The 22,809-nt window shown below is 35.2% G+C and overlaps 1 protein-coding gene across 1 annotated transcript in view; it reads left to right on the top strand.

Moving 5' to 3' along the window:
- The window catches only part of Wrn (WRN RecQ like helicase), a 133,746-nt gene extending 111,308 nt beyond the window's left edge, over positions 1-22,438 (top strand). Inside the window, exons 31-35 of the mRNA XM_042701966.1 lie at positions 7,565-7,672; positions 9,968-10,130; positions 16,172-16,386; positions 17,242-17,373; positions 20,226-22,438. Of these exons, the coding sequence (XP_042557900.1) occupies positions 7,565-7,672; positions 9,968-10,130; positions 16,172-16,386; positions 17,242-17,373; positions 20,226-20,345 (738 nt within the window). The 3' untranslated portion in view covers positions 20,346-22,438. The remainder of the gene's footprint in view (positions 1-7,564; positions 7,673-9,967; positions 10,131-16,171; positions 16,387-17,241; positions 17,374-20,225) is intronic.
- The last annotated feature ends 371 nt before the right edge of the window (positions 22,439-22,809 follow it).

Here is a 22,809-nt window from a genome sequence, read left to right as displayed (position 1 = left end):
TAGATGTCCTAAAATACTGGGCAGCTAGAACATTTTGGGGGATTTTTTTTTTTTTTTCAGAACTTGCTGAAAAACAGTTCTGTTTGTAAAACCTACTTGAGCAAGCAACAGTTCTAGGGTCAAGGGTCTGTCTTTTTCCTTGGGGACAAAATGATGTTACTTCTGTCAGACTTCAGACCTAAGGACATAACTTACTTCATTACCTTCCCCTTCAAGTAATGCTGACTTTAAGTAGATTTCATATGAGCTTTACAATTTGAACATGGAGATTAAAAAATAATGTGTCACATCCAAATGATCAGGGTATTAGAGAAAAGAAAGAGACTATGAGTGGATGGGGATTAGCAGGAGGAGGGTGTGCTGCTTGGGAAATAAAAGAAGTTAAGTAATTCCAAAATAGGTTATTTTTTTAAAGTTAATTTGATTGCAAAGGGGTTGTACAGAGGGGTTACAGTTATATAAGAAAGATAATAAGTACATTTCTTGTCGAACATTGTTACCCCCCTCATTTTTTTCTCCCACTTTTCCTCCTCCCCAAGTTGTAAAGTTCATTTCCAACATAGTGTCTTGTGAGTATCACGGTTGCATTGGTTCACCCCCTGTCCTTTGTCTTACCATTTTGCTGTTCCTTTCCCTTCCCCAAATCAGATAAATATATAAACAAGTCACAGGGTACTCAAATCAAAAACAGTGACATCAGGGGATAAACCGAAGGGGAAAAAATGAAAGAAAAAAGGAGTAACCTAACATAGTACATTAAAAATTAACAACCCAAAAAACCAAGACACCTCTTGTTTACATACTTTGGAATTCATTTCGATTAGCATCATCTTATATGGTCATATGTACATACCTATTGAACTATTATGATCCTGTGCTAAGACTATCCTAGACATATCCTAATTATTACAAATGAGGGAAACCATGGAACCTATGTTTCTTTGGGTCTGGCTCACATTACTTAATATGATTTTTCCAAGTCTTCCATTTTCTGATGGAAGCATAGAATTCCATTGTGTATACATACCATATTTCTTGATCCATTCATTCACTGAGGGGCATCTAGGTTGGTTTCACATCTTAACTATGGTAAATAATGCTGCAATGAACATAGTTGTGCTGATGGCTTTAGTGTTGTCTTGTTTGTGATCATTTGGGTAAATGCCCATGAGTGGGATGACTGGATCCTAGGGTAGTTCTGTATTTAGCTTCTAAGGAACCTCCACACAGCTTCCCAGAGTGGTTGAACCAGTTTACATCCCCTTTCCCTTTTGGCCACATCCCCACCTGTACCTACTATTAATAATGGCCATTCTAACTGGGGTGAGGTGGAATCTTAATGAGTTTCTGATATGCATTTCTTTTATGGCAGGAGATGTTGAACAATTCTTCATGTGTCTATTGGCCAGTATTATTTCTTCTCCAGAGAAGTCTCTTTTTAATTCTTCAGTCCAGTATTTAATGAGGTGGTAGCTTTTTTGAGGATTTATTTATTGGGAAGTTTAATTTTTTTTTTTGAGCTCTAGGTGCATTTTTTATACGAGGCCCTTGTCTGTTATATAACTAGTGAAGATTTTCTCCCAATCTGTGGGCTATTGATCTTGCTAGGTATGTGCTTTGCCATGCAGAAGCTCTACAGTTTGAGGCAATCCCATTTATCAAGCCTTTCTTGGATTTGTTGTGTTTCTGGATCTTTATTTAGGAAATTTCGACCTGTGCCAAGGAGTCCTAGTGTACTCCTTATCCCTTCCTGTAATATTTTCTGGGTTCCTACTTTTACCCTGAGATCTTTGATCTATTTTGAGTTCATTCAGGTGCAGAATGATATATAAGGATCTAACTTGAGTTTTCTACAAGTTGTATAACCAATTTTGTCAGCACCATTTGCTGAAGAGGCTGTCTTTCTTCCATCTGATGGTTTGGCTTTCTTATCAAAGATTAGGTAGGGAGCCATAGGTCTGTGGGATCATGTCTGGGTTTTTAATTCTATTCCACTGGTCCTCAGGCTTGTTCTTGTGCCAGTACCAATCTGTTTTATAACTACAACTTTATAATAGAGTTTGAAGTTTGATACTGATTTTCCTCCATCACTGTTCTTCCTGCTGAGGATTCTTGTTGCTATTCAAGGTTTTCTATTTTTCCATATGAATTTCTGGATTGCTTCTTCTATTTCATTAAAGAATGTTATTGGAATGATCACAAACAAAGCTATACTAAAGCTACCATCACAGCTGTGTTTATAGCAGCATTATTCATCATAGCTAAGATATGGCACCAACCCAGATGCTCCTTGGTGGATGAATGGATCAAGAAAATGTGATTGTGTGTGTGTGTGTGTGTGTGTGTGTGTGTGTGTGTATGTGTGTGAATTCTATGCTTCCATCAGAAAGAATGATACTGCCCCATTTGTTAGGAAATGGAAAGCCTTGGAAAAAAATCCTATTAAGTAAGCCAGACCCAAAGAAATATAGGTCCTATGGTTCCCTCATTTGCAATAATTAGTATACGCCTAGGATAATTGTTTTGTTTCTTTTTTATGTTCTTCCCCTTATGGTATATTCCCTGTTGTCGTTGTACTTGATTTTGGTACCCTGCACCTTGTATATACATTTGTCCAATTTGGGGAGGGGAAAAGGAATAACAAAACACTGAAACAAGGACACAGGATGACCCATTGTAACAATGGGGGGATAGTGGGAGCACAACAAAGGAGGGGGTAACAATGTTTGACACGAAATGTACTCATTACCTTACTCATGTAACTGTAACCCCTCTGTACAGCATATTTATCATAAAGTGAAATTTAAAAAGAAGAATGTTGTTGGGATATTGAAGGATATTGCTCTGAATTTGTAGATAGCTTTGGGCAGCATTGCTGTTTTCACGATGTTAATCCTCCCAATCCAGGAACATGGGAGGTTTCTCTACTTCCTTAGTTCTACCTTATTTTCCTTTTTTAGGTTTTTAAATTTTTCATCATAGAGGTCCTTCACCTCTGGTTAAGTTAATTCCTAGATTTTTTAGCAGGGGTGGGGGGGATGGGGGTGGGAAGGTCCGGTCGTGGGGCCTGAATTCTGGGCCTGGGCGCTGTCCCTCAGCTCTTTACCTCAAGGCTAGCGCTCCACCACTTGAACCACAGTGCCACTTCCGGCTTTTTTTTTCCTGCTTATGTGGTGCTGAGGAATTGAACCCAGGGCCTCATGAATGCAAGACAAGCATGAGCCTGAGCCACCTTTCCAGCTCCAGATTTTTTTTTTTGAAGCCATTACAAAAGGAGTTGCTTTTCTGATTTCAGCCTTGCTCTTCTTACTGTTAGCATACAGAAAAGCTACTGATTTTTGTGGTTTAATTTTATACCTTGTTACTTTGCCAAAGTTTTGGATCAGCTCAAGTAATTTGAGTGAGGAGTCTGTGGGGTTCTTCAAATACAAGATCAGGTCATTTGCAAAGTGGGAGAGTTTTACTTCTTTCCCAAAATAGGTTATTTTTAACTATGAAAATTGAAAACAAGGAAACCTGTTGGGTATGCTGTATTTTATGGAGAATGATGTAGTCAAGTGGGATAGAGGGCATAAAAATTGATTGAATAGAGGGTGAACATGTGTGGAGAAGGAAAAATGACATCCTGTTTTATAAACCATAAAAGCCAATAAAAAAAAACAAAAACAAAAAGAATAAATAGATTTTATTTTATAGGGTTTGTTCTTCATATTCTTTCATTGTTTCAAATTGCTCATTTCCACAAGCATCATATTTTAGTACAGAAAGTGAAAGATTGAAGGACTTTGGAGTCAGAAATCAGAATTTCAGTTCTTCCACATCTGGTAAACTTGAACATATTCTTTAACTTTCCTGAGTCTTCATTTTGTTACCTACACAATGGAAATAACACTTGCCCAAATCAAGGAAACAGTGGGTATCAGTAGAAGACCTAGACATAAAAAATTGAAAATATTAAAATATGTAAGGCAGTGGTCAGGAAATGTTTTTCCATAAGCTTTGGGCAGACACAGCTGGACATTGCTTTATAAGATAATCACTAATTATTATAAAATTATTATAAAATTTGCTCATTAGGAATCAAATACTTTTGGCAACTAAATTTCCTTGCATAACAGGTCATGTGAAAATCCATTATATTTCATACTAGATATTTTTAGAAATGAAATTACAGGTGTTTTAATGATTTGATAAAGAATATCAACTAGTGATAATTGAATAAGCTTTTACTTTAGACACTTGATGGCAATATCTTCTTTCGGGAATGAGTGGTATTAAGTAGTAAGACCTGAATTATCCCTTTACCACCACTTCAGGAGAGGAGGCTGAAGTAGGGCAAAATGTAAATGCTCCAAAAGGTGCATTTTAAAAGGTGCTTTTTAAACCCTCTTGTTAGGTTATTGACTGCTAGTTTCTTTAGTTAGGAATTATGCCTGGATAATGGCACAAATTGAAACCATTTATTAAAAGAATTAAAGCAATAGAAAACATTAATGTTCATTAAGCTATTCATCACTTTTGATTTGTTTTTAATATATTTCCTTCGAATTTTGAAGTAAAATATAAATATTATTATAATGCAAATCTCAAGTTACAAATATGAGCCAGGCATGGTGATGTGTACTTTTAGTTGTAGCTAGTTGGATGTCTAAGGCAAGAAGATCATGTAAGCCTACAAATTTGAAACTAGTGTAGACAACGGAAGCCTTGTCTCAAAATAAGAAAATTGAAAAACAAAGTTACATTTCAACAGCATGAACCATTTAGATGACCTCTTATGAAAAAATATGCTAGTCACTTTATAGTAATACTGTCAAAATTACCTTTTAAAGCTATCTACCCTTCTCTTTTTATGAGTTATACTAATAAATCTTTTAAAGGATTAGGATTTCTGGGGTAATAATAACTTTATAAATATGTCACAAAAGGATTTACCAGTATCCAAGACACTAAGCAAAATATTGCAAAGTAATAACTTGAAGAAGGTAAGGCTTCAATGATAATCTAAGCGAGTGCTTAAGACATTACCAGAGTTCTTGTGTTATAGTAGAAGCTTGCTAAAAAACTTTGGGGTAGGGCTGGGAAGATGGCTCAGTGGTAGAGCGCTTGCCTTGCATGCCTGAGGCCCTGGGTTCGATTCCTTAGCACCACATAAGCAAAAAGAAAGAAGCTGGAAGTGGCGCTGTGGCTCAAGTGGTAGAGTGCTAGCCTTGAGCTGAAGAGCTGAGGGACAGCACCCAGGTCCAGAGTTCAGGCCCCACAACCGAACTCCAAAAAAAAAAAAACACAAAAAAACTTTGGGGTAAGCTAGCTTCTTAAAAAGCTCTTCAGGGGGGCTGGGAAGGTGGCTCAGTGGTAGAGCACTTGCCTTGCATGCATGAAGCCCTGGGTTCGATTCCTCAGCACCACATAAACAAAAAGAAAAAAGCTGGAAGTGGTGCTGTGGCTCAAGTGGTAGAGCGCTAACCTTGAGCTGAAGAGCTGAGGGACAGTGCCCAGGCCCAGAGTTCAGGCCCCACGTCCAGACCTGCCCCCCCCCCCCAAAAAAAAAAAAAAAAACTCTTCAGGACAGAGCATGCTGGTTGGGACAAGTGAAACTTCCCAGTTGTATGCCTCACTTCTATATTAATGAAGTTACTTTCCATGAAACATTTATATAAACACACATGGATGTAAAAGAAAGTTCAAAGAGTTGAACAATGCCATTTATTCCCCACACAGCTCCTCAGTAACAAGACAAGGACTGAAACCACAGCCTGCAATGCAGCCAACATGGGGAAGTGCAACTGGTGGAGGAGCACACTCAGAGTGGCTGGCTAGCTGTCCCTGGGGAGTCCCCCCCCCCTTGTCTCTCTGTCTCTCTCCTCTCTCTCTCTCTGTCTCTCCTTCTCTCTCTCTCTCTCTCCCCTCCCTTCTCCCTCCCCTTTCTTTCCTCCCTTTCCCTTACCCTTTTTCCACCTCTTCCCTCTCTCCCTCTTCCCTTTCCACTCTCCCTTCATCCTTGCATGCTGGTGCTCAAGCATGAAATCAGGGCCTGGGCGCTATCCTTGAACTTCTTTTGTTAAAGGTTAGCACTCTGGCACTTGAACCATAACTACACTAATGGCTTTTGTTTAGGAGTTTACTGGAAATTAGAGTCTTGTGGACTTTCTTGCCCTGGGCAGTTCCAAACCCTGAATGTCAGTTCTCACCTCCTAAGCAGCTAAAATTAAGGCATGAGCCACCAGTGCCAGGTACATGCTCTGCTTTGATGCATTCTTTCTAACGCTTTGAAGTGTTATTCCAAAGCTTTAAAATGGAAACAAATGTAATGACTGACCCTAGAACAGAATCCTCACCCTTAAGGTTATTGGTTGGAATTTTTTCTTTCTTCTGTAAGAATATAGCTGAGATTTTTTTTTTTTGTACAGATACTGAAATTCTTCAGAGGGTTTGGAAAATACATTTTATTGCCTTTGGTCTAGTAATTCCAATTCTAAAGTTAGGCTTCATATATTTAACAAGGAAAAAAAAATTTTAATATATTTCTCACCAAATAATTAGCCAAAACCCACCTGACTCATCTGACTCTTTGGGAAGAGAGTTACTGAGGCTTAAACTCAAGGCCTCACACTTGTTAAACATGTACTCTAATACTTCTTGAGCCAAACTTCTATCCCTAAAAAATTGCTTTTTTAATTAAATTCCTTAAATGACAGGATAAGAAAACAAAAAGTAATTTTCTGTTTTTGTTTTTGTTTTTTTTTTGGTCCGGTCGTGGGGCCTGAACTCTGGGCCTGGGCGCTGTCCCTCAGCTCTTCAGCTCAAGGCTAGCGCTCTACCACTTGATCCACAGCGCCACTTCTGGCTTTTTTCTTATGTGGTGCTGAGGAATCAAACCCACGGCCTCTGGCATGCAAGGCAAGCGCTCTACCACTGAGCCACCCTCCCAGCCCCCAAAAGTAATTTTCTTTCCTGAAGACAAGTTTACAAAGTATTCTTCCTCCTTATCTGTACATAATATAGTAGATCACAATGATAAAGAAAAACCTTATCAGGATTAGGGTTAGGGTTAAGGTTAGATACCAGTATTAATTATCAAGGGACTAGGCTCTTTAAATGATTAAGCTGATTTTTGTAGGTTTTATTAAAGCAGGTATGCTCTACCAACTTTTTTTAGGCTTTACAAAAAGTTCCTGTATTTCTTCATTAATCTTACTTTTTAATCTTCCTCATTTAATATGCCTAAAGTTCAAGGCTCCAGTTGTGATGATACTTTATATATATATATATATATATATATATAAAATGTATGTATTGTACACATGCATGTATGAGTCTAAATATCTATATTTTTAGAGATCTCTGTAGACCTGTCGATAGCTAGATATAATTATGGCATATTTCCCATATTGTATACATCTCTATTATCTATATATCTATGATATAATTAACTTCTTTTTGAGCTTCAGTGAAAATACAGATTGTTACAGGTTCTACTTCTGTTACTTTTTTGTAACTCGTGATTATATATCAATCATTATATTGATGTTATTGACTATTTGTTCTGCGTTTAAAATTATAGACAGACCTCTTTTCAAGTACAAAGCCTCAAGAAGAACAGGAAAAAAGTTCACTCTCACAGTCTGCAGCTGTCACATATTCTTTATTCCAAGAAAAGAAGATGTCTTTAGTAAGTGCACTTTCAAAGAACTTTTTAGTTTATTAATATGTTTAATCAGCTTTGCAATATGAAAGCTGTGAGGTGGGGTCAATTCTAAATGTATAGCGTCTCATTTTTAATATAAAAACAGAACATTTTCCTTCAGTTAAGACTATCTCTTCATTAAGTAGCAGCAGTAAGAATAATTTGACCATGATTATCTTACAGAAGTTGTATCAGGTTACAGACCAATACATTTGTAGCTCAAGGGTAATACAGCAATATTTTAATACTAGTTTTTAGAAATGGGACTAAAAATAATACAAAAGTGAATAGTTTCTTAACTGTTTTGTAAACTTTTCATTCATGTATTGTTAAGAAAACATCCTCTGGGTCTAAGATGGTAGAGTGCTTGCCTAGCATGTGTGAGAACTTGGGTTCAGTTCTGAGCACTGCCATAAAAAGAAAAAAGAAGAGAAACAATCTCCAAGATATAAGATTTTTTTAAAAAAAAGATGTGAAACATTATGTAAAAGGTGTGTTTATATGAATGCTGTTAAATTCACATTATTCTTGTATGTGTTAAAAATGTTCTCTACAGTGGTGCCCAAAAAACTAGAAACAGCTTCAAACACAAATTTTTTTCTTTGTGTCTGCTAGCACTGATTTTTTTTCTCCTTTGTTTTTTAGACAATGTGGGTTTTTTGGGGGGAAAGAGGGGTGGAAATCTAATTACTGTTAAAATGACCATACTTGTTCTAACATAAATCCTTTAGGTTGTTGAGGTTTTTTGACATATAAATGGAGATTATATCTTGATAGTATAAGGCTTCCAGTTACATTTTATTGATTTGCATTAAATTGATTTGGAATAGATCAATGTTCTACTGCCTGTTTTACCTCTTCTCTGTGCCCCTATCCTATATTACTTTTCAATCAGCTTTAGGAAGAAAAAACAAGTCACATCTGATCTCACTCACTTAAATGATCTAATTAAATAATCAAGTTTCTTAATTAAAAGTATAAGGGCCATGTAATTCCATTGTATTATTTTTTAACTAAAACACATGGTAAATGGGAATTTCAAATTGAATTCTTATGTAAACAATAACTTACATGCACATGTTAAATATTCCTCTGTGTGCGTATATATGTGATTTAAATATATGGGTTTGGTGGAACTGAATATAGTTATTAAGAAAAATTGGTATGGGCTCCAAATTTTCTGAATAAAATATACTCTAATATTTAGTCATAATAAGAATTTCATATCTTTTCATGGTTAAATGTAAAGAATGGTTTATTTTCATTTATGTCTTTGTAATATTTTATTGTGCAGTATGATGGTTAGTTATCTATACCTCCCTGGAGTCTAAGAAGGTCTTGCCAGTTAACCACAAAATTAAACCTGCCTAAGGACTAATTAATCAAGAGCAATAATACAATTAGTTTTAGGTAACTTGATGCCCTGGATCAAATAACCCTGATATTATGCACACATGGTGCACACTTCTTAGTAGAAAAAGGTAGACATTTAATGAAAGTAACTTAATACCTATCTTTGAAAGATGATAATATTGCTTTAAATGGTCTATTCTGAGAAAATGTCAACATTCACAGAAATACAGTCTAAGTTTAGATTTTCAAACTATATTGAAAGTATCATCAAATGAGATGAAATTTAAAATTTTCTTTTTAAATGAATGTTTTAGCTAATCATATCTTAAATATATTTGAGTCATATCTATTTAAAAGCTTTATAAATACAAAACATTGCACTAAATTGAACATAATTCACATTAAGTTTAGTTGTTGGGTAGTGATGACAGCCCTTGTTTAAAATCATGGTTATTTTAAGAATTTAAAACATTAAGGGCCTTTTTTAGGGTGCATTTTGGAAAAGTATGTTATCACTGAGAATTTTAGAATTTGTCTTCTTGGAAGTTAATGTGACAGAATCACTATGTGTTTTTCAAGTGTATAGAATGTTAGAATAGTGTTTTCTACTTTTTCAAATAGACACTAGTGTACAGCTATTAGACTTGACTATAGAATGACTTTTCTTTCTCTTAGTAGCTTTTTATGGTGAATAGTTAGGGATGAGCATTGAATTCTTGGCTAAGGTTAGGTAATTGTGTTTTATCAGTGAAACATCTGTGTAAATCTTCAGTGATTTTTCTTTAAAAAAAAAATAGTTGAAATGAAAATTTAAGTAAAGGTTTAGGCCACTGTGAGCATTTGCCACTGGAAAGTTGGGAGTATTTCCTTTTCATGAAATACGGAAACATGGACACTCACTGGGTCTTTTTGCTGTTCTCTCTTTAGCACAGCATAGCTGAGAACAGGATTCTGCCTCTCACAGCAGTTGGTATGCACTTAGCCCAGGCAGTGAAAGCTGGCTACCCCCTGGATATGGAGCGAGCAGGCCTGACTCCAGAGGTTCAGAAGATTATTGCTGATGTTATCCGAAACCCTCCCATCAACTCAGGTGATAAACAGGGCTCTACCCTTCAGCCTTAATGACTTGAGTTACTGAAACCTAGATGAAGTAAACAAGTAGTCCACTTATATTTTCATTTTAACAACATCGATCTTTTTGCTACTGTGAAAACCTTACTTTTGTAATGCTTTTTCATAAGCAAAGGCAGTCTTTTTTAAAAGTTTTATTAATTGCTCATAAGAAAGTAATGAGAAATTCTTCCTTGCCTTTTTAGCTTCAGATTAATTTTTCCACACATTCCAAAACAGAGCACTTTGGTCTTTTTCTAATTTCCATGTTATCACCTGGAAAAAGAACAAACAATATTTTGAACTAAAAGAGGTAGTTCATCCCAGAACTCAAAAAGATGAGGCAGGAGGATTCTAAATTCCAGCCCAGCCTGGAGGTTAGCCAAATGGTGAGATCCTGTCTCAATTCCCTCCCCCCCAAATAACCATAACACATTTTTCCCCACATGCATTCAAGCCTCTCTGATTCTTTGTTGGTTGTACTTGAGAAGCCTCTCGAGTGAGTAGTGAGTGGTTTCAGACACTGTGGTGCTGCACAGATAGGCCAAACTCTGTAACCCATGTAGAAGGAATACCCTTGTCTCTGTGCTGCACAGCCTCAACTGTGCTCATAGAGGTCAAGCCCTGTAGACATTTTTAAGTAGTGATCCATTTTTTTATAGAAGTAACGTACGTTGTGTTAGAGGATTTTCCAGAATGTTACATAGAGCAGTGGCCATTCAAATAGTTTTATCTCCAGCCACCTGTCCCGTGGCGCAGGCCTGTACCCCTAGCTACTCAGGAGGCTGAGATCTGAGGATCATAGTTCAAAACCAGCCCTGGCAGGTAAGTCTGTGAGACTTATCTCCAGTTCACCACCACCAGAAAACCAGAAGTGGCTCTGTGGTAGAACGCTAGCCTTGAGTGAAAAAGCTCAGAGGTAATGCCCCAGGTCCTGAATGCAAGCCCCACAAGTGACCAAAAAAAAAAAAGGTTTATCTCCAAAGCTGTGTGAATCATGGAAGTGGTGCTGTGGCTCAACTGGTAGAGCGTTAGCCTTGAGCTGAAGAGTTGAAGGATAGCGCTCAGGCTGAGTTCAAACCCCACGACCGACAAAAAAAAAAAACAACCCAAAACAAAGCTGTGTGAATCACTACTTTTTATTATTCAAATTCTTTACAGAAACTACTACAAGCTTCTTCCTAAGAATTTGGAAGGGAATAATGGGAATGACTGCTTTGTCATAGCTCATTTGATTCTGTTCTTGATTTTATACTTAAAGTCAAAATTATTTCTAGGCTTATGTAAGACCTGATAATGGTATAAACAACAAATACCTTCATGAATCCCAGTACTGTATAGTGCCAACACAGGAAAATAGGCACAGGCAAGTTTGGTGGTATAAGATCCTGGATCAGGATTGGTGGTCAGTGAGATTTCTGCTATACTAATACCTGTTGATATGTTATATAAAGATTGTATTTGAGATAGACTCTGAACAAGTAATTCTGTTTCTATGTCAGTTCCTACCTTTCTGATTATAATTTGATTTCCCATGCATATCCCTCTGTAGGGAAACCATGCTCTAGTCCCGTTAATTTGTCTAAATCATAATTGTGCATTCTTAATTTTAAGTTAATAAATTATTTTATATAATAAATCAGTATATTATTAAATATATAACATATACACATAACAATAAATTTGTATAATAAAATAAGTTAATTTATGATCTTGGTCAGTATGAAACTAAGGTTAAATTAAGCTTTTAAATTTGAAAAGCTGAGGATCAAATCATGTGTGAGCGTAAAATAACCAACCAAAGTTAGCTGTAACTCACTCATAAAAAAGCTCACAAACTCTTTTGGTCACATTCCAGTCTTTCTAACACGAGCAACTATTTTGTCAGAAACTAAGGTAGTGGAAGGAAAATAGGAATTCTTTGTAGGTTAGATTATGCTGTATAAACTTTGTCTAGTGCAAAAATGATACAGTGTTTTAGAGAAATCCAAAAAGATAAAGGTCTTTTTACTTTTAACACTCAGGCGCTGTTGTTGTTGTTGTTTTTCTATTATCATTGTTTCTTAGGACTTGTCTTTTGAAAAGATAGTATGGCAGTATTGTCTTTTAAGGAGTTGTGCAGTTCTTTTCATTTCCTTTTTTTTTTTTAATATTGTTATTCATTTTTGCTGCCATCTGGTTTACATGAAGACTAAAAAATAGGACTAGTCTGGTCTAAAAAAAAAAAAAAAGCAAAGGCCCTGCATGCAGACATAGCTGTGTTGAGCTTTTGACTGCCATTTTGTGGCTATGTGACTATTGGCAACTTCCTCTATATCTTTGAGTTCTAGTTTTCTTATCTCTAAAATGGGGAGGGATAATACTGACCCTTTATAGAGTTGTGGAAAATAAGCTAGATACTACACAGAAAGCGCTCCTGTATCAAAAATTATTATTATTTTTGTCAGTCGGGCTTGAACTCTGGGCCTGGGCATTGTCCCTTAGCTCTTCAACACAAGGCAGGCACTCTACCACTTGAGCCACAGCGGTTTTGTGAGTGGCTTATTGGAGATAAGAGTCTCATGGACTTTCCTGCCTAGGCTGACTTTGAACTGTGATCCTCAGATCTCAGCCTCCTGAGTAGCTAGGATTACAGGTGTGAGCCACCAGCGCCTGGCTTGAAAAATGATTTTGATTGAGTAGTTGGTCAGATTTTAGAGCATCTTAAAAATAATCCTTTAAATTTGGGTACTTTTAAACTATCATTTTAAATAGCTAATTAAAAATATATGATGTTAGTAAGTATGCAAGACAAAATTTCAAAAACCTTTAATTGTCCCTCAGTATCTGTTAGTTTTCAGGATAACATGAATGTGAACGTATCTGAATACTCAAAGTCTTATATATAATTATGCAGTATTTGCATATGAGCTTCATACACTTTCTTGAATGCTTTTGTGTGTGTGTGTGTGTGTGTGTGTGTGTGTGTGTGTGTGTGTGTGTGTGTGTTCTGGTGCTGGCACTTAAACTCAGGACCTGAGTGCTGTCTGTGAGCTCCTTTGCTCAAGGCTAGAGCTCTGCCACTTGAGCTACAGTTCCACTTTTTTGTGGTTAATTGAAGGTAAGAGTGTCACAGACTTTTTCCTGTCTGAGGTGTTTTTGAACCATGATCCTCAATCTTAGTATCCTGAGTAGCTAGGGTTACAGGCATGGGCCACTGATGCTCAGCATTCATTTTTTTAATTAAAAGCTTTGGTTGAAATAAATTTTGCACACTCTCAAATTGAGAAAATTTCTGTATTTTATTAGAACATAATCTTAGGATATCTAAAATAGAGTATCTTAGGTATCTAAAATAGAGTATGAATTGAAATCTTATTTTTGTATAATCTTACCTGCCATATAGGTTTTGGCTAGGTTAACTCATCATATCATTCTGTCCCCTATTATTCTTGTTTTTCTCCATGTTTTTATAAGTTCAAACTTCTTTTCTGAGATACTTTGTTTAATAATAAGTGAGACATTTAATGAGGTATCTAGATAATATTTTTAATAATTTATTTGTCCCATTCTTTATGTGCATGTAACTGGAAAATTAAGAATTGCTTCCAAGGGACCTGCCTTGAAAGAAGGAGTAACATGATCTCCTTCAAAGCTCTGAAGGAGTATTGCTAATTTTGTCCCTTAATCCTCCAGTAAATATTTTTTTAGCACTTATTTACATACAGTTAGCATTATTGTGTTACATAATGACATAATTCTTTAAAGATCTTAAAAATAGCTGCTGCTTATTTGCAGATATATAAAATGTAAGATGGCTCTAATATAAAAATATAGAGGGTACTTACAAAAATGTGTAAAACTGAATTTTCTAATTATGTCTCAGTCATATTAACTTTAGACATTTAGACAGTGGATGGAGCCACAGCTGTTTGCTTATGTATCATTATTTTAAAAAGACATTCTGATTTTAGAAATAAAATTCAAAGTGAATAAAGTACCTTTGTTTTTCTTTGGTTGTAACTTTACAAGAATTTAAGGATATATATTTATCTAAATTTTAATAACCCACACAAAAAAATGAATATAGTATTGTGTAGCTGTGTTAATTGATTAAAGTGTGAGAAAACTTGGGGTTTTCTTAGAGTAACATTAACAATTTAGAATTTTCTCATAGCCACATTTAAAGTTAAGCAATGCAATTACCTTTAGTAATAGTAAGGCTCATTGTATCCAAAATTTTATCATTTCAACCTTTAATCAATATAAACATTACAAACAAGATACTTCACATATTCTGTAATTATACTTTGAAGTCAGGTATTTTATAATTATAACATATATTTGCCGCATGCTAATATTTAATTAGAAAATTTGATTTAGCTTTCCTAAAATTTCTAGTTGAATAAGTAGATTAGATTAGATTACAAAAACTTAAAAGTCTTTCAATAAGTGAATCAGGAGCCACATACCAAGTGCTCAGTAGCAACATGTGGTTGGTTATGGTTCCTATATTAGGCCACACAGTCCTAGAGATCTTTTAATATAAATTAAAGCACAATTAAAGAATGTGTCTGTTCTTTCCCATATCTAGGAACGGAAGTATGGGAAGGGCTAGGCTTTGTGGCTCAAGTGAAAGAGCACTTGACTAACAAGTATCAAGCCCTGAGTTCCATTTTCAGTACCACCAAAAAGTAAAAATAAAAATCAGAAATAGTGAGCTGGGAAGGTGGCTCAGTGGTAGAGTGCTTGCCTTGCATGCATGAGGCCCTGGGTTCGATTCCTCAGCACCACATAAGCAGAAAAACAAAAAGCTGGAAGTGGCGCTGTGGCTCAAGTAATAGAGCACTAGCCTTGAGCTGAAGAGCTGAGGGACAGTGCCCAGGTCCAGAGTTCAGGCCCGATGACTGGATCAAAAAAAAAAAAATCAGAAATAGTGAAAGACATATGTGGTAAGATGTTCATGAGAATGTTTTTAAAAGAAAAGTTGAAGACAAATGAAAGGCACTGGACACAAGATAAATCCTGATACACATATAGGACAAAATACTCCTCAGACATTAGCAATGGTTAGTAAAATTGATGGAGTTTCTGTGGTATTTAAGGTGATAGAATGCTCAAGGAACAATGTTAGTCACATTGCTGACTTTACTAGATGTAGAAGTAACTTTTTCCTTTTTAATTGGTTGTGGGGCTTGAACTCAAGGTGTATGTGCTGTCCCTGAGTTTTTTTGCTCTACTACTTTGAACCACAGCGCTACTTCCAGTTTTTGAGTGGTTAATTGTAGATAGAGTCTCACAGGGAATTTTCTGCCAGGGCTGGCTTCAAACTATGATTCTCAGCTCTCAGACTCCTGAGTAGCTAGGATTATAGGAGTGAGCCACCGGCACCCAGCTAGCAGTAACTTTTCCTAGACTATGTTTAGCCCTCATATTTTATAACTTTATTTAGACAACTGACTGTTTTGTTTTCTGTCAGTTATGTAACCTTCTTTACCTGCCTTCCAAACAAGCAAGCAAACCTGCAATGTTTTGGGGAAGTGCTAAAATAGCAAACTAAGATCTTTGAAAGAAAAGGGAACATGTACCTGAAAATTGTAATAATTTAAAGCCACTTTTTTGGATGGCATTTAAAAAATTGAGTTGAGTGTCAGAAATAGTTGTGTTTTTATAAATTATAGAAAGATGAGAGAAAGATTTAAGTTGCTTAGTTTTGCACTACAGATGAAGTCAAATCTGAAGTATAAATATTTGTGTGCAGTTCCTGCTTGATTTATAGAAGGTACGAAGGGATTGGGCCAATCTGAATTTCCAGTGGGAACTGTATTATCTCCAGCCCTGCTTGGCTGGCTTTGGGCTCAGGGTTGAGGCAATTCAGGAGGGACATGACTTTATTTCCCTTTAGTGGGGCTTTCAAAAAGATGAAAGTTTTCTTTGGCACCCTTCTTCCTTCTTTTATATGCAATATTTTACCATTTTCAGCACACAGATTTGATAAAAAGTTCTGTAAAACTTTCTAAATGCATTTTCAATCTCTTACAGATATGTACAATATAAAACTAATTAGAATGTTGGTTCCTGAAAACATTGATATGTACCTTATCCACATGGCAATTGAGATCCTTGAGAATGACCATGACTGCAGACCTTCTTCAAGCCAGTCTTCCTGGGATTCCAACAGAAAGCGATGTTTCCCCAACTCTGAAGAGCCTTGTTCAAGTTCTAAAAGGAGCAAGGAAGTACTCATGGATACGAAGGTGTTAATTATGTACAGAATTTTCACACAATTTCAGTTTGCTCAATTTGCATGTTTAATACTAGAATGCTATGTTTTTGGAACTGTTAATTCTGATATAAGGTTATGTCCTTATCTGTGTGATGTGTTCGCTTTTCAGAATATGAGAAAAGTAATTTAAAAAAATAGTGAAAGGATAATATAGTCCATTGATTCAGTTTATTGTGTATTATGTAAGCTTCAGTTTTCCCTGTGTTGCTTTTATGGCTGAAGTATACCTTCTTTCAGAGGATTAGTTAGTGGAGTTAAGCCTATGACAGCTAAATGGCTAATAAAAACAAACCTAGATCCTGTTATAAACATCTTCTCCCTAAATTTGTTGATCTGTTATTCATCATGGTCACTGTTATAATTACATTGAATATAGAGGGCGCAAGGATAATTATTGCTATGGTTCTGAGCATGCCATAGTGTTTTTTGAATAATTAGAAAAAGATTACATATTTTGAATTATTTTAGAAAGTATATTGTATTAAAATCAAATGCTTTGAAAATCATTGCTTAGTGCAGTATATAATTAAAATAGTGACTAGAGAATGACTTCTGACAAGGTGACACTTAAATGATTGTGTAAATTTGAAAATTTGATCTTCAGTTTTCTAGCCCTAAAATTATTGAGCTTTGCGATAAACTTCATTGAATTAGTAATTCACTAAGAGATTATTTTGGCTTTTAACCAGCCCAGGACAAGGTAGTCACAGGCCCCTTTCTAGTGTAAATAAGTTCGTTTATTATCTTAACCATGCCTTGATGGATTGTCTTGTACTTTAGAGGTTATAATTGTATAACTATTTTGTATTCCATGAAAAATTTAAAGGTTGATGAAACACATCTTGATAGCATTTCACTGGAAGACAAAGGCCACAGTAATTCAATAAGACTAGCTTCTTGGACTCAGCCATCCAGTGATCCAGAAATAGAAGATTCATTTTCACATTCTCATTCACAGGTAAAATTGACTCACAAAACTAGTTTTCATTATAAATAACATCAGGCTTGATAACTAATGTGCTTAGTTTTCTTCTTATAGATGAAAGTAACATACACATATAACATTTCTGTATTTGCTTATGTATGTATATGCACATATAATTTGCAAATGAGTGTTTTCTATTCACTAATAGCAATGTCTTGTTAATAGAATTTAGAGTATCAAAAAGAGGTAAATAGTTCCATACATTTTATTTTAATTTCTAAGAATTTTAGTATTTTGCTGGTATAAGAAATAAGAACTAGAAGACATAGGTCTCACAATTAAGTTTTCTTTAGATACTGATACAAAAACCACATTCAATGTATTTCCCCCTTTTCTCAGTAGAATAAGATGATTATTATTGTTGCATGAAAAACTTAACAGTCATTGTCTAAAGAAATACTATAGTAAAACTTCAAGTGATATTAGCTACAAGAATATTTTGTTATTAAAAAAAAGAATATTTTGTTGTAATATTTTGCAGATAATCTCATTGAACTTCACATAATCCAGTAATTTATTTGCTATTACTTTTTGTATGAAGAATTTAAGATTTAAGTAACATACATAAGGTTATACAATTAGCATATGGCGCAATTAAAACTGAAAAAACTTTTGTTGTTGTTGTTGTTGTTTGTTATGCTTATCCTGTGGCTTTTGGCTACCAAAAGACTTAGGACTTTCTTTATCCTACTTTTGTGTTAATGGCTTGTTTTGGTTTTACTTTTTGGCCTTACTCACCTCCTCATACCACCTAACCCTTAGGTCTAGTGCACATAGGGGTTCAGCCTCTATTTACAGTAGTTTATTGTCAAAAGGGATTTTGAATTAATATCTTTTATGAAGAATAAATATTACTGTGTTCCCTGCCCTCCTCCTGTTCTCCTTTGGTGCTAGAGATTGAACATGTGTTCTGTTTCTGATCTCTGGGCCCAGCTTGTCTACTTCCAAAATGCCTTTTCTGTATTCCACTTTGCCTGATATGCCTTACTTCCTTTTATCTTTCACTGTACAACATTTTCTCTGTTCTTGTTCTTCTCTTCTCTCATTGGAAAGGAACAAAGTTGCCTTCCCTAACTGGTTAGGGTAATGAAACATTTGGGTTCCATGTAAGTGGTGGAAAAGAACATATAAAAGATTCCATTTGCACTAAACAATTTTGTATTTTTATTCATTCATTTATTTATTTATTTATTTATTTTTATTTTTGGTGGTGGTGATGGGCTTGAACTCTGGGCCTGGGCACTGTCCGTCATGTCAGCTCTTCAGCTCAAGGCTAGCATTCTATCACTTGAGCCACAGCGCCACTCTTGGTTTTCTGATGAGTAATTGTAGATAAGACTTTCCTGCCTGGTCTGGCTTTGAATCATGATGCTCAGATCTCAGCCTCTTGAGTAGCTAGGATTACAGGTGTGAACCACTTTGTATTTTTAAGCTATTTCTGTTATTTTTCAGATAATAAAACATAATGTATCCAAACTAAATATAATACAGTTAAATATTTTAAACTCATTTACTTAACTAATGACTCTTAAGTACCTTTAATATTTAAGATGTCAGAATTCAATGCTAGTATTATGTCAGTGACTGTTTTGTGCTATAAGGGAATTCTTTTTTTTAACGTTTATTTTATTGTAAAGGTGCTGTACAGACAGGTGATAGCTATGTGAGGAAGGGAATGAGTACATTTCTTGTCTAGCATTGTTACCCACTCCTTTGTTTTTCTCCTATCCCTTCTCTCTCCCCCAACATAGTATCTCTCACTTCCAACATAGTGTCTTGTGAGTATCATTGTTGCAATTGGTTTTGATGTGTCCTTGTTTCTGTATTTTGTTAATCCCTTTCCCCTCCCCAAATTAGATAAATGTATATACAAGATTCAGGATACCAAAATCAATTACAGTGACAACGGGATATACCATAAGGAGAAGAACATACAAAAGAAACAAAAAAATCATATAGTACATTAAAAACAACAACAAATAAAAACTTCTTTTGCCCATATATATTGGGGTTCATTTCCCTTAGCGTCATCTTATATGGTCATATATATATAGCTTTTGAGCTTTTCTGCTCATCTGATAAAATTATCCAAGATGTATACTAATTATTGCAAATAAGGGAAACCATGGGACCTATGTTTCTTTGGCTCTGGCTTACTTCACTTAATATGATTTTTTCCAAGTCTTTCCATGTCCTAACAAATGGGGTGGTGTCATTATTTCTGATGGAAGCATAGAATATCTATTTATCTATCTATCTATCACATTTTTTTGATCCATTCATCTACTGATGGGCGTCTGGATTGGTGCTAATAATGACTGATCATTCTTCTAGTAATTCTACCATTGTGGATATTAGAAGTTCCATTCTTTGTCGTGGTTCTGTGATACACTGTATATGTGTGCGTATGGGGATGTATGTGTGTACCTCACTCAGAACATTACATTCAACATCCTTGTCAACCCAAAGCAAGTAAGACATAGATTTGAAATACTAAGACATTTGAAAGCTAAGACATAGATTTGAAATACTAAGTTTTTCTTGACATATACATTGATGATGGCAAGTAATTGTCTAAAGAAATGGTAGTGTGATTTACTTTTTCTGTTATTTCTCAACTTTTTTATCTATAGAAATAAATTTTGACCTACAGAAACAAATTACATAGATTTCACTGCTTGTTTGATTTGATTTGGTGCTCTGTGTGTGTGTGTGTGTGTGTGTGTGTGTGTGTGTGTGCATGAAGAACCTCTGTTACTTTTTGGTTGTAGCTGATAAATATTTTCAGTAGTACAGATATTTCTTTTTCTTTATATTTCCTGTAGACTTCATCTGAGACCTCAAAGAGAAGATTGCCTGACTGGTTTGCCAAAGGAAATACGACCTTAGCTGTATGCAACAAGAAATCAACAACAAAAACAAAAAAGAAAGGTCTTTTTAGTTAAGATGACATTTAAAAAAAACAACTTGGCATGTCTCACTGTATGTTAAGAAGAGAGCTATAAGTCATTTCTGAAAAGAGTGAAGAGTATTTTAGCTTAAAAAGTATTCTGATTTTAAAGTAAAACTCATCTATTTAGAGCAGGACTGGCATTTTAAATTAACCTACATTTCAGAGTGGTGAGGCCTCCTGATAACTTAATAGAATAGAATGTTAAATTTGATTTCCTTTCAGATCTCTTCCAGAAGCCGTACTATCCTGTGATCTTATCTCTATTTGTAACAATTGCATACTTGGAAAACGTAAAGTGTGGTGATTTAATAGAAAGAACAGATTTGTATTATATTGATTTACATAAAAGGGTCATACCAAAATGGTCTTGTAATATAAAACAGCTATTTTATGTTATCCTTTCTATCTTTTGATGAAGCTTTGATTTGCATTATTATATAATATTAGTTGACCAGATTTATGAATGAAACATTTGGGTTTCATGTTAGTGGGGGAAAAGAACATATAAAAGATTCCAGTTGCACTAGACAACTATATACTTTGTATTTCATGCTATTTTTATTATTTTTCAGATAATAAAAAATAATGTACTCCAAACTAAATAAAAAAAGTTAAATATTTTAATCTCATTTACTTAACTAATGACTCCAGGTACCTTTAATATTTGAGATGTCAGAATTCATTTCTAGTATTACGTTTTACAAATAACTTAAATATCTACAGCCGTACTCTGACACATAGTGGGGTCAACTGTGGTTGTGGTTTATATAACTTTTAAGCAATTATATATACCATACAGTGTATAATTTCATTCCAAAGCCTCTGATTAACTTTTAGTAAGTAAAAACAATTGTTTTTGATGAAGAAGGAATACATGCTTATGGTATTTATGGTAGAAGAACTAAAAAAAACCCAGAATATTTTTTAAGGTCCACTAGAAGGTCATCAGTCCACTCCTTCAGTGTGTCCTGCTAGACTTTCTATGGTCACCTTGTTTCCTTAGTTTACAGGAATAATGCATGAATCCATTTCCATTATATAACATTCAAACTAGACTAAAAACATGAAAGTCCCTCATCATCTCATTCATTCGTATCCAGCTACCAGAAGGTAGCTTGTGTTGAATTTATCATAGCTCTCTAGTTGTGTCTTTGGCATTTCTGTGCCTTTGTATTTGTCTCTGAAGTGGCAAGTGTGTTCTGAAGCACTTCTGCATGCTGGGGCATGGTGGTCGTCGGGAATAGCACTCCTCTGAATAGCACTCCTCTGATTGTTTAGTTATAAATTAAATTGGAATACCATTTGTAGTGGTTAGCAAATGCCAACCATAGTGACTGACACTGTGGTGGTTATTCACCCTTGGCTTTGGGTCAACATTTTCTCAAGACTGAATAAATTCAGCTTTGCACTTGAAGAAAAGTAACATGGTATTTGTTGCCAATGCTAAAATTTATAATTTGCAGCAATATCTGTAATTTTGGGGAACCTTGTGTCGTTCACTGAGAACTTCAGCCTCCTTTCACTGAAAAACTTTTCTGATATTTTGTAAAGATTATTTAGAACATCTGTGTAATTCAGTGAATCAGTATTTTCTGGATGAAAAATACATGATGTTACATAACTAGGCATAGATAAAAAGATCTGTTGGATGTAAAAAATGAACCAATGGACTTTAATATAGCAGAGTTTGAAGAAGTTGAAGGTGTAGTTTCAGATTACACACTGCAACTAATCCCTAAGAGACAACACTTGTTCAGTTTTAGTATACATTCAAAGAAGACTGATCACCATTATCTGGAAAGGCTGTTAAAATATTCTTCCCTTTTCCATCGGTGCACCTGTGCACATTCACATTTCTTCCTGGATTTTAGCCAAAACAATATGTCAAGGTAGGTTGAATACAGAAGCAAATCTAGAGTCTAGAATTCTAGCTACTTCAGTTAAGGAGATTTGCAAAAATGAAACAATGCCATCTCTATTGCTGTTTTAAAATATGATCATTTTGTAAAAATCACACCCATGGTACCATGTGATGGCATTCCTACTGCTGTTCTTACACAAATTATTAAGTATTTTCAAATGTCTTGGTTTTAATGTCTGAAATAATAAATACTGACAGATATAATGTACATTAAAACTCTCGGGACCCTCAAGCTCCTGTTTAAAACCAACTAATGTACCTCCAAAGAGAGCCAATATGTGAGTACCTGTCTCATACTGAATGGCTACCACTTAGGCATTGAAGCTCTTCTAACATTTGGGAGCTGTCATTATTGCCTGGGACTTACCTTGCTCTCACTTCATGGCTCTGTGTTATAGTGATGATATTGACTGTTCTTTTCTTGCAAGGCTCTTCTGTTAATCTTAGCAAACTACTCATGTTCCAGTCTGTTCAAATGAATCGGGACTGGGGAATATAGTTCAATGGCAGAGCACTTGTCTAGTATGGTTAAAGT

This window comes from Dipodomys spectabilis, unplaced genomic scaffold (assembly GCF_019054845.1).
Source record: "Dipodomys spectabilis isolate Male_0828 unplaced genomic scaffold, ASM1905484v1 ptg000009l, whole genome shotgun sequence".
Taxonomy (NCBI): Eukaryota; Metazoa; Chordata; class Mammalia; order Rodentia; family Heteromyidae; genus Dipodomys; species Dipodomys spectabilis.
The sequence above is the reverse complement of the archived record's forward strand: the minus strand, read 5'-3'. Positions and strand labels throughout refer to the sequence as shown.